At 46.9% G+C, this 12243-nt stretch overlaps 1 protein-coding gene across 1 annotated transcript; it reads right to left on the bottom strand.

The window, feature by feature from the left end:
- Window positions 1-5903: 5903 nt before the first annotated feature.
- Window positions 5904-6814, bottom strand: EDB91DRAFT_1259090 (uncharacterized protein; the record flags this gene model as incomplete). The annotated part of the gene is made up of 7 exons (XM_041324372.1): window positions 5904-6010; window positions 6083-6244; window positions 6317-6361; window positions 6434-6478; window positions 6551-6595; window positions 6668-6725; window positions 6782-6814. The coding sequence occupies 7 exons, from the start codon at window positions 6812-6814 to the stop codon at window positions 5904-5906; spliced, it is 495 nt and encodes a 164-aa protein (XP_041168341.1).
- Window positions 6815-12243: the final 5429 nt, after the last annotated feature.

Here is a 12243-nt window from a genome sequence, read left to right as displayed (position 1 = left end):
CCCCAGATTGTCGGTCAAGTGCTGATGGGGGTGTAGACATCATACTTTCCGGCTCCGGCTTCACAGTATCCCGATTCAAAGATGAGGGCGTGGGTAGCTGATCGGGACCTGGCTCCATAGTTGGTTTCAAAGGAGGGAGAAGACAGGAAGGTGAGGTTACCTTTTTATGCACGCTTACTTCGGCTACCCGATCGAAATTGACCAAATTCGTTTCAACTTGATCCTTCCAAACCAAATCGGGTCACAACTCGTTGGACTTGCGAGTTAGAATCGTGTAGTTCATATCCATACATCGTAATCCCCTGTAAATCATAATGGTCAATATCATTATATCCCATTGCAATTGCCACAGAGACGATGGGAGAAGTGTGAAAATGCACCGGAATATTGCAACATTATCTGTCACATACCCACTGCTGGAATTGTGCCGGAAGTTACAGACTTCTCTTTAGTTATCACCAGGTTTTCCTGTAGATTATCCTCTCATGATTAGCATGAACTGGTTAGCCACATATAATGCTGCAGATCCTCCTGGATCTGGACCTCAGGGGGATCGACTTCAAGATGAACTTGAAGGTGACGGCGATAACAAGCAACATGACCCATCAACTCATGGCGAAACTGACGTATCCACTTGTGGGGGAATTGAAGGACTTGGAAGTGGTGACATTTCTGACTAGATGGTCAAACTTGCATTATGTTTTTCTCTGCTTTAACTTGACTCGCTGGCATTTATTGAAACTTCCTTAATATCACTCCTGGGGCCATTATAGATTTGTAGACAATTTGACATACAACAAAGTAGGTGCAGAAATTCTCGCCCCTTGGTTTTGGAGCCAGCCTTAGCAGTTGCTCCTATGCAGAGGCTTACCTTCATGCTGTCAGTATTGCGCATTGTGAAGTTTCTAGCCATCAATATGGAGGAAGGCCCTCTTCCAAATTGTTTAACCTTCCTCCACATTGTTGCTCCCATGAAGAGGGCGACTGCCAAAGCATGACCAGCATTGATGCTTCTTGGTCAAGGCAGCGTGGATGTCCCTGTTAAGAACCATGCTCAAAGGGGGTCAAATCCAAAGGGCTTGGCTTCAACTTGTGCGCTGCGCCCCTTACCAGAGTATGTGCCCCTAATTTCCAAAGATCAGAACGGAAGTCTGGTAAAGTCCGAAGAAGTCCGGAGGCCTACCTTCATACTACCAGTATTGCAACTTGGAGCCTCCAGTCATCAATATGAAGGAAGGCCCTCTTCCACATTGTTTGGCCTTCCTCCACGTTGTTACTCCCAAAAAGAGGGCGACTTCCAACACATGACCAGCGCTGGTGCTTCTTGGTCAAGGCAGTGTGGACATCCCTGTTAAGAAGGGGACGCAGATGGTGTTTGAGTCTGAGATGGGGTTTCGGATGGTGTACCTGGTGTGTTGGCATTCAGGAGTTTGGTGAGGGAAGAGAGTTGTGCTTGTGCATCATGTCGAGAGCATTTCCGAATGATATCGGACTTCATGCTAATTGGGCGTGCGGAGCCATGAAGTTTATAGTTTATATAGAATTTTCATGTCCTTCCGGTTCCGTCCCAGTTAAGAACCATGCTCAAAGGGGGTCAAATCCAAAGGGCTTGGCTTCAGCTCGTGCGCTGTGCCCCTTACCAGAGTATGTGCCCCTAATTTCCGAAGATTAGAACGGAGGGCTGGTAAAGTCCAGACCAGTTCGCCGGCGGAACTAAGGACAAGTCCGCCGGACTTCTGGAGGTTGAAGGAGAAACTAGAGTAAGACTACTACGGACAAAGTCTGGAGTAGAGGCGGATTGTTTGGGAGCAAGTCTTAGCAGTCGCTCCTATGCAGAGGCTTACCTTCATACTGCCAGTATTGCATCTTGGGAAGCCTCCAGCCATCAATATGGAGGAAAGCCTGCCTCCACATTGTTGCTCCCATAACAGGGGCAACTGCCAAAAATGTGGAGGAAGATTGGTCGCCCCTTTTATGGAGGAAAGCCTTCCTCCACATTGTTGCTCCCACAAAAGGGGCGACCACCAAAAAATGTGGAGGAAGGCTTGCTTCCATAAAGGGGGCGACTGCCAAAAAAAAAAAGGGGGGCGGGGGGGGCGAAAAAAGACCCCAAAAAAAAACATACTCCCAATAAAAAGGTCAACCACCAAAAAGAAAAAAAAAAACTTGCTCCCAACTTGCCAAGAGGGGGAGACCGTTTGTTTAGGAGCAAGTCTTAGCAGTCGCCCCTATCCAGAGGCTTACCTTCATATTGAAGGTCTCCACTAGGAAAAACAAAGAATGGCCATCAAGATCCAGCAAACTGCCTGTATTGTGAAAGCTGGAAAGTCCTTCAAATTCAAGCTCCATAAACTGGAGATTCAGAGATCGCACTCATTCACCCAGTTTTGGGGATCTTGACAAATCCTCCAAGTTCATATCCCAGACCATCTGACCTAAGGTAGCAGTCTTGTGGATTCGACGAACGTCACGTGACAAACATGATGAAAGAGCGACAAAAGACAAAAAATGTAATTACTATTGATCAGGCGCCTTCTGCGTCAATCGCGTACTCACTTACCTCGGTAATAATATTGCGAACATTTTATGTTTTTCAAAATGCAGAGAAGTGAAGTGGAAAACTTTTAATTCCAGTTTCTTAGATTATTGAAAGCAGCTGTTGGCGGCAAAGTACTACGAATGATACTCTGCACAATGTGCTGCGAAGCCGTTGCCATCCTCCCGCCTAAAAGATCCATGGGCAACAGAACACACAAGCAGAAACGCTCAAGAGACAACCTGGCAATAGCGCGGGCTCAGAGCACAGAAAGGCTTGGATGGCATGCAAGCAGCGTGGGCGATCAAAAAATATCGTGACCATCGTGTTCTCCCGCAATCCATTACGGAGGAGTTTGATTGTCATGCACTTCCATCAACACATTAATACACATTCATGCTCTTAATCTACTTTAACTTTGTTGTACCAAATTCTTCACTCTACTTAGCATGCTTCGGCATGAGTTCGGCATACTTTTGAGATACTTATCACCTGGGTTTCCCAACCTTGAAGTAAGCCTTACTATAGTGGTTAGTTACATGCTGTACTGACTATTATTAGGCTTGGTTGCAGTAATACTTAACACCAGCGTTAAATACTGTCCCAAATCACCAAATTCCTTGCCAAGGCTTGAGGCTTTTAGCTGAATTAGGTAAGCTACATAAGCAACGCTTCCCGGCCGCTTCTGCACGTTGCCGAAACATCGTGCTCGCTGTGGGCAACAGTGAGCTCCAGTATAACTTCATTCCAATGCCTTTTCTTGTAGTTTTTTCACTGTACTATATTATAATACACTTAATAACACGGAATTCACATTTTTAACCATAATATGACAAGCAAAATGAGTGTATATATATGTATGAGGGCAACTCAGGTACTATAGCTCCTCCACCTTCATCCAGAGGACCTAGAGCATCACTCCCTGGTCAAAAATGCGAAATAAAGTTACCTGGATGCTGGGGAGGACATGCTGAGGGGTGAAATGGGGGAAGGAGAGGGCAGGAGGCCGAAGACTACATGGTCCTGGGCATTTATACATTGATTATATATGTCCTATTAACATAAATAAGCAAGGTGTAAGTAAATGGGTGCACCAGGATAACAAAAATGCGGCCAAAACCAAAGGGACTACTGTAGGTGTCACAGAACTTAAGATAATTACTCACCGATAGACAGGGCACCCAAGAAGTGTTCAGGCATTGTATTCTGGCGCCATCATAAGTCATATGAGATACTGTAGTGGCTGAGAAGTTGATTAGCAGGGACATGGCAGGGGGGACAACAGAAAACAGGAAAAATAAAGAGGAGACTTACCAGAGCGTCCAGAGCAAAATACTAGAGCACTAAATGGTATAAGACGTGTATCTAAGTAACTGAAAGTCATTTGAGTGGTAGGGATGAAGAGGAGGACGTGTTAGGACAAAAATCACCAAAAATGCGAAGCATGGAGACTTACCAAGTCAGGGAGGTGCCCAGCATATGTACCAATGGCAGGATTGTCATAATATGACAAGGTGTAACCTATAATGGTAGTAGAATAAGAAGGGAGAGCTCCGGATAAAGGTAGGGCGAGTTATCAAGAAAAATGTTGGGGAGAGGGGGGATCGTTTACCTTGCCACTAGAGAGGCCCTATAGTGTGTATATTTACCCAGAGGCGTACCGGGAGAGTAGAAAATATTTATAAACATTAGCACAGCAAGTTTGAAGACATACCATTGAGTTGTGGTTGAGTTAGATGGAAAATGGCGGGCAAAGATGTATATGTAGTGAAAATCACTCGTTTTCACTCTAACTCAACCACAACTCACCGGTATGTCTCAAAGCTTGCTGTGCTAATGTTTCTAGGTGTATTCTACATTCCTAAGACACTTCTTGGTCAATATAAATACTTAGGACCTCTCTGGCAACAATGTGAGTCTTTCCCCCCCTCTTCAGCATTTCTTCATAACTCACCCTACTCTTTTCCACAACCATTACCCTTTACTATACTAATTTTTTAGGACACCCTTCGTCATGTTGTGACCTCCATGCCTTTGGTGCACATCCTGGGCACCTCCCTGACTTGATGGATCTCAGGGGTCACATTTTTGGCGATATTTGTTTCTAACCTGCTCTACTCCCCATCCCGGCACTTACAGCTGTTCTCAGTCGCTTAGGTACACGTCAGACACAATATAGGGTATAGGGTACTAGTATATCGCATTGGATGCTCTGGTAAGTCTCCTATTTATTTTTCATGTTTTTGTTGCCTTCCTCCCTGTTCCTCAGGTAATTATTTTCTCGACAATTACAGTGTCTCAAGCGACTCTTATATAACCCACATACACTACCTGAACAACGCTTGGGTTCTCCTTTTACTGGTGAGTAGTCATCTGAAGTTCTGTGTGACCCCTAGTTAGCCCCCTTGCTGTGGTCGCATTTTTGCTACCCTGGAGCCCCCATTGACTTTCCGCTGGCATAAGTATGTTTACAGGACATCTATCAACAATATATTGATGATTTGGTACATGTAGGTTCACTCCTCCCCTCCCCTCCCCTCCCCTCCCTCCCATTTCCCTCTTGGAACGCACCATTCAGCTCCCAGGATATTTTATATCGCATTTTTTACTATATAGGAATGTTTATAAGGTTAATTGATATATTTTCGACCGGGGATAATTGTACTGCGGCCTCTGGATGAGGTGTAGGAACCACCATGTCCCCCTACCCTTCATATACCTCATGTACACTTAGTGTAGACATCCCTTGGTCCAAAAATGCGATAATGACCTCATTTAATGATATATTCAATGGTATAGCAAAAGAAACTACGAAAAAATACATAAAAATGAAGTTATACTGGAGCTCACTGTTGCCCACAGCGAGCATGATGTTTCGGCAACGTGCAGAAGCGGCCGGGAAGCGTTGCTTATGTAGCTTACCTAATTCAGCCAAAAGTCTCAAGCTTTGGCAAGGAATTTGGTGATTTGGGACAGTATTTAACGCTGGTGTTGAGTATTACTGCAACCAAGCCTAATAATAGTCAGTACAGCATGTAACTAACCACTATAGTAAGGCTTACTTGTTGGGAAACCCAGGTGGAACACATATGACACCGCTCAACAGCATCGAAAATCTAAACGTGAATATTTTTGCCTATATTTCCGTCGTCTTCCGGAGATGTAGTTAGAACCGGTCCTTTCTGGGTTTCAACACCGGACCTCTCGCATAAATTACTCTATACTACACTTCCGCTTTTCAGTTTCATAGCAGTGCGATATAGTAAATTGGGAAATGTTCGCGACAACCGTGTGCAGTTATTCAAACGGAGCTTTAAACATGCTTATGATTGAATCTGAGTTTGAATAGAGGTATATATCCACTCTTTTACCTCCCACGCCATCGTCCGCTCCGTCGTGTCCTGAGATATGGGGCCGACAGGACCATACCAGACTTAGGGGAGCGCTTCGGACGTGAAGCCTTTCCTGGGTCGCCTGTGATGTCAAACTTGTTATGCCATCACGCTGTCAGTTGCGCCCTGAGACATGGGGCCAACAGTACCATACCAGACTTAGGGGAGCGCTTCGGACGTGAAGCCTTTCCTGGGTCGCCTGTGATGTCAAACTTGTTATACCATCTCGCTGTCAGTTGCGCCCTGAGACATGGGGCCAACAGGACCATACCAGACTTAGAGGAGCGCTTCGGACGTGAAGCCTTTCCTGGGTCGCCTGTGATGTCAAACTTGTTATATCATCATGCTGTCAGTTGCGCCCTGAGACATGGGGCCAACAGGACCATACCAGACTTAGAGGAGCGCTTTGGATGTGAAGCCTTTCCTGGGTCGCCTGTGATGTCAAACTTGTTATGCCATCACGCTGTCAGTTGCGCCCTGAGACATGGGGCCAACAGTACCATACCAGACTTAGGGGAGCGCTTTGGATGTGAAGCCTTTCCTGGGTCGCCTGTGATGTCAAACTTGTTATATCATCATGCTGTCAGTTGCGCCCTGAGACATGGGGCCAACAGGACCATACCAGACTTAGGGGAGCGCTTCGGACGTGAAGCCTTTCCTGGGTCGCCTGTGATGTCAAACTTGTTATATCATCATGCTGTCAGTTGCGCCCTGAGACATGGGGCCAACAGGACCATACCAGACTTAGGGGAGCGTTTTGGACGTGAAGCCTTTCCTGGGTCGCCTGTGATGTCGAACTTGTTATACCATCACGCTATCAGCAATCCCATCAAAAACGGGTCCAGAGGGTTACAACATCCTTCTGTCGCATATCCACAATGAACATGACACCCACAGTTTTGACCCCATTCTCACCGTCCAAATGACACAGGAATGTAGCCAGTTTGTAAGGGCGCTGAGGCTGGTTGCAGGCTTTAAACTGCCTTTTGTTGGCCTGTCTAAACAAAAATGCTTTGACTTTGGTTGGTTGTATTCTTTTCCTATAACACGCACTGCGGAAACGAGAAAATAACTCGATCGGGTTGAAGTAGAGTTAGCATCTATATGCGGACTATAACTGGAGGATAGCACAATGACTTAATCCTTCCGGTTATGTGAGGGAAAGGTGAGCCTTTCGGACCGAAACACGAGGCGGGACAGAAGTGATGTGCAAGGGTGGTTTAGTACTTCTAGTAGCTAACCCGACTTGTTAATGATCTGCATAATATGATTCGCGAGTCCGTTTTATGTTCGAATACAAGCTAAGCCAGGTCTGATTAAACTCGAGATAGTAGGCAACAAATGTTCCTGGTGCTTCTAGGGATCCGCGCTGCTCGATGATGGGGTAGCCTGGATACTTTGTTCCCTCATTCCCCTCGTTCCTGCCCCCCATGTATGCAAATCAGACCTCTCAACGACGTCCGAGTGGTGCTCCAGTCAACCCAGGCCAAAGTGCTGCAGGAGTTGAGCAAGATAACCAGCAGCAAATGACAGATGCATACCGCGCTCAATTACACTCCATTCCACATTTGTCCCCGCTCCACGGCGTCGGAAATAGCCCACTGCAGCATGATGATTTGTTCGCAAGCAGTCAGGGATTCCCTACCCCTTCACCAGACCTTGGTCACCTGCAGAGATTTCCTACACCGTCGTCAGACCTCGGTCGCCAGGGATTTCCTACACCATCACCAGATCTTCGTCGCCAAGGGCCGTGTTTGTATGGTGGTGGACAGCAGCAGACACCCGCGCCGCTTAGTATGAGATCTGGCGGCCATAGTTGTTCTCCGGACGACTATCCAGATAGGGTTGTTGCTGATAGTCGTCCGGAGAACAACTATGGCCGCCAGATCTCATACTAAGCGGCGCGGGTGTCTGCTGCTGTCCACCACCATACAAACACGGCCCTTGGCGACGAAGATCTGGTGATGGTGTGGTCCATACCAGCATGGCTCCCATACGCATGATGAACAATTGCAGAATCTTAACGCTATGGTTGCGAAACTTGTCTCGGCGGTAGCGAAGCTGGAAGAGAGCAACCAGCAAACTCTACCGGTTAACACACAACACTCCATTGCTGATGAAGCACTTACCTCGGACGTGAAGACTTTAACCCATCAATTTCTTTTTACACCCTCCGTGTCCTTCGTCTTGACAGCCTGTGCACTCACAGCTTTGGGTGTAGTCAAATTCTGTAAGATGCATGTTAGTTCAAATATAAAATAGACCGAGGGGAGACTTGCATCCGAGAAAGGTTGGACTTTGGTCGCAGCCTCTAGCTCTGGCTCGGACTCTGGTTCCGTCTCGCTATCGTCAACAGGTGCAGGTACTCGTTTGGGTGGATGTCCGATGGTCATTTCAACGGTCTACAGACATATATAAACTTAGTTTAGCTGACCGTACTAGAAAAAAACTTACTATGGGTCCTGGTTCATTGGATTCAGAGGTAAAGGCGAATTTTCGAGTGCCCGAAGGCAGCTGCAGCTGAAGGATGTTATGTGGTTGCAAATGCATGTTGGCTGTGGTCAGGGGCTTAGCGAAAAAACGAGTGTATTCATCTAGAAACGCTTGACGCTAACTCGAACGTCGGGTTGTGTATGAATTGTCTTTCAAGAGGGCGAGTTTGGCTAGAGTTATAGGTGCTAAAACGAGCGTTGGTATTTGGTCTGATTAGACGTGTTTGATCTAACCTGATGGTACGGTTTGGGTCTGTTTAATTGATCTCAAAGGTCCATAACGTTGAAAAATTCGCCAGGTCGAATTTGAGTCTGGAAAAGGTACTTCGTACTTCCTACGTCGGGTTATACGTGGAAAGTCGCTCGGATTAGGGTGGAGTTATTTTCTCGTTTCCGCAGTGACGTTCTTTCCAAGTGACGCCACCAAGTGTGTCCACAACGTCGTTTGCTCACATAATCGTCATGGTTGGCTAACGAGGGCTTCCCGTAATCGCTGGACCAAACACCCACAACTCCTTTCCCATTACTCACGATGATGACGAGTGTCAACGCTTGTCAGTTTCCGACAACTACAACAACAACGAGTTCGGAGGTTCTATGTACTCGCAGGTATGTGGATGCTGTTATGACATCATATAAAAGCCAAACGTGGCATGACAGATAATATTACGTAGTCACGCTGCCACAGTCCACCTCTTTTTCCCCTACACCCATCACCTCATCCAAGAGACCTTTGCTTCGTAATTTCGAGGCAAATTTTTGCATGCGACCATTCTTTCTGACCTCGAGTTATCCCTAACTAAAATTTGGTTCTACATCTCAACAAACTGCTGTCGAACGTCACGCTTGATTTCTCCTGAGTATGGTCGAACGCCAACGTTTGTCCATTCGTCTCAGAAACCGCTATCGAACGTCAACGTTTGATTCCTCCAAGTATGGTCGAACGCCAACGTTTGTCCATACATCTCAGAAACCGCTATCGAACGTCAACGTTTGATTTCTCCCATGCACACTGCGTCTCAACAAACCGCTATCGAACGTCAATGTTTGATTTCTCCTGAGTATGGTCGAACGCCAACGTTTGTCCATACGTCTCAGAAACCGCCATCGGACGTTAACGTTTGATTTCTCCTATGCACACTGCGTCTCAACAAACCGCTATCGAACGTCAACGTTTGTCCATGCATCTTAGAAACCGCCATCGAACGTCGACGTTTGATTTCTCCCAAGTATGGTCGAATGCCAACGTTTGTCCATACATCTCAGAAACCGCTATCGAACGTCAACGTTTGATTTCTCCTATGCACTGTACATCTCAGCAAGTCTCCGTCTAACGCCAACGTTTCAGCTAACCTCCGTCGAACGTCAACGTTTGACTCTCGTGCCCCACGCCGTCCATTCTCTCGTTGTAATCTTGAAGCAGATGTCAAAACGCTCTCTGACTTCTCGGCTCGCATATGCTCACTATTCACACGCGAGTGACATCCTGAGTTTCTTATTTTCTTATTCCACCATCGCTCCAGAAGGAGTAGCGCTAGTTGCGCAGCAGTTCAACCTTATAAGAAAATCCCACCAGATTACACCAACATCAAGAGAGTTCCTCGATGCTCGTACAACAGATCCCTCGTCGTCCACCCTCTCAGTCGACCCTGACTTCAGATTCACCTCCCAGCTATGCTACATGGCAACAAAGAATGAAGCGAGTTGCGCTGCAGCTCTGGCATGTTCACGCCCAGGCCATGATCTTCCAACCTAACCTCCGCCAGAACCTTGTGTTTGGGGATGCGAAACTCATCCCACTCCATCAGCAAATGAAACCTTTATTGAGATCTGTGAAAGTTGCATGGGTCTGCAAACTGATCAATGGACCAACTATGCAATGCCCAGATTGACAGTAAAGTGAGAGCTCGCGGATATCTCAGAAGTTTGCAGCAAAGCGCTTTCCTCTCCCTGGGCAACAATTGCCGCGGAGCGGTCCGCAAAATGCTCCTCTCAAGTCGGCCACAATGGCCGAGGCGGGAGAGGGACAAAAGACTTGTGTCGGTATCTTGACAATCGAAGAAGATTTATATGCCCAAGGGATTGCATAAGGGGCACTAATTAGGCAACGCTGCCAACAGTGCCAAGATTTAAAGTTATGTAAATTTCCAGTTGAACTGTAACCTTCCAAGAAAAGCCAGTCAATCCTGTCAAAGGCGCAGCTTGGGTCTTCGGTTCGCTTCTCTGCCTGCGAGGAGCTAACCCATCAACTTTCTCTGGCGTCCCATCGCCTCAACGAGGTCCTCAAAGCCCTCGACCCAGACGCCTATAAATCCCACTGCGAACTGCGCAATGCCCTTATGGAACGCTACGCCCACGTCCGATCCCGAGCAAGCATCGACCCATCTTCATTCCAAGGCCGTTCGGTTATTTACAACCGACAGACCCCCAATCACGTCGATCGCCGAGACCCCCGCCTTGCGTGGACTCCCCTTTTCACACTTGGATCGTTCAAGGGTGGTAATTTGCGTGTCCGGAAGCTGGGGCTTAGAATGTGGTATGGTCCTGGGGCTTGTGTCTTTATTCGCGGAGCCATGTTCGCTCACGAGATCGAGTCGTTTGATGGAGGTCAACGTATTTCCATTGCTCATTTCTGTCATGACTCCGTTTGGAAGGACGCCGGCGTAGAGTTCATTACTACTGGTGTTTAAATTAGCTTGTATTTAGCATGTTCCAATATATGATGTCCCCAAAGTCACCAACGTCATCAAAGTCATCAAAGTCATCAACGTAGGTCAAAGTCGGTCACCAAAGTCATCAAAGTCATCAACGTAGGTCAAAGTCGGTCACCAAAGTCATCAAAGTCATCAACGTCATCAAAGTCACCAAAGTCATCAACGTCACCAAAGTCATCAAAGTCATTGTAATGGACATATTTGGAAATACGACTCAAACAACGCAGCGCATTGCGTTCACCTTTTACCTCCATCAAATGTTGTCAACCTACCTACAAGACCTCTCCTTCATAATATCGAAGGAGACGTCCGCATGCAGTCATCCTTCCCTCTCCGCATCGAACAGGAAGCAGCTGTGGTGGAACGGAATGGGTCAGTTTTACTGGACGGACGAAACCCACAACCTTACAAGGATGCTGTTGAACGGTTCGAGAAACTCGACATTGGAGAGATAAACTTGGACTGTTGGAGAGCCGTGTTATTCATTGTGAAAGGTCAAAGTGCTTTCGAGCACGAGCGAAAACTCATCACTCATACAGCTAATGATCTGGCAAGATTGCTGATTGTCGAGCCCAACTTCGAAGATTTCGGCCGTGCAATTCAATACTAGCAGTAGCTACCCAACACATTGCAGTATCGCGCACTCAGTCGTTGTGTATCGCGCAATTTATTAAAGTGGGCTTTGGACCGTCATACGCCTGAACTAGCTGACAGATAAAGCAATCAAATGTCCGTGATATAGCCTCAAAGTCGTGAGTGCTCCGCTGAAGTGCCCCAAGTGAGCATCAGGATCAATCGTTTATCCTAATTTATTGCGAGCATAACTGATCATGATAAGTGGGTATCCAAATGTATGTAGTGTGGTGCATAATCAGAGCCAAGCGATGAAACGCCAGTCACCAAGCGGAACATACAATCAACCCGGCTTCAGCCATAAGAGTGGCTTGAGTCCAAGTCCGGGTTCAACCTCTGTCTCTTCCCCAGTTGGAGTAACTAGTACCCACGGGAGGGGTGCTGTGACTTTGTGAAGAATTCCTGTGCTTGCGCTTTTTCAATCGTCAACGAGAGGTTTGCAGTTTGGGAACCTCAGATGAGGAAGCCAAGCATCT

The sequence above is a fragment of the Suillus paluster genome (genome assembly GCF_016628075.1).
Source record: "Suillus paluster strain FC165 chromosome Unknown EDB91scaffold_619, whole genome shotgun sequence".
Taxonomy (NCBI): domain Eukaryota; kingdom Fungi; phylum Basidiomycota; class Agaricomycetes; order Boletales; family Suillaceae; genus Suillus; species Suillus paluster.
Note: the sequence above shows the minus strand (reverse complement) of the source record. Positions and strands in the feature narration are given on the sequence as shown.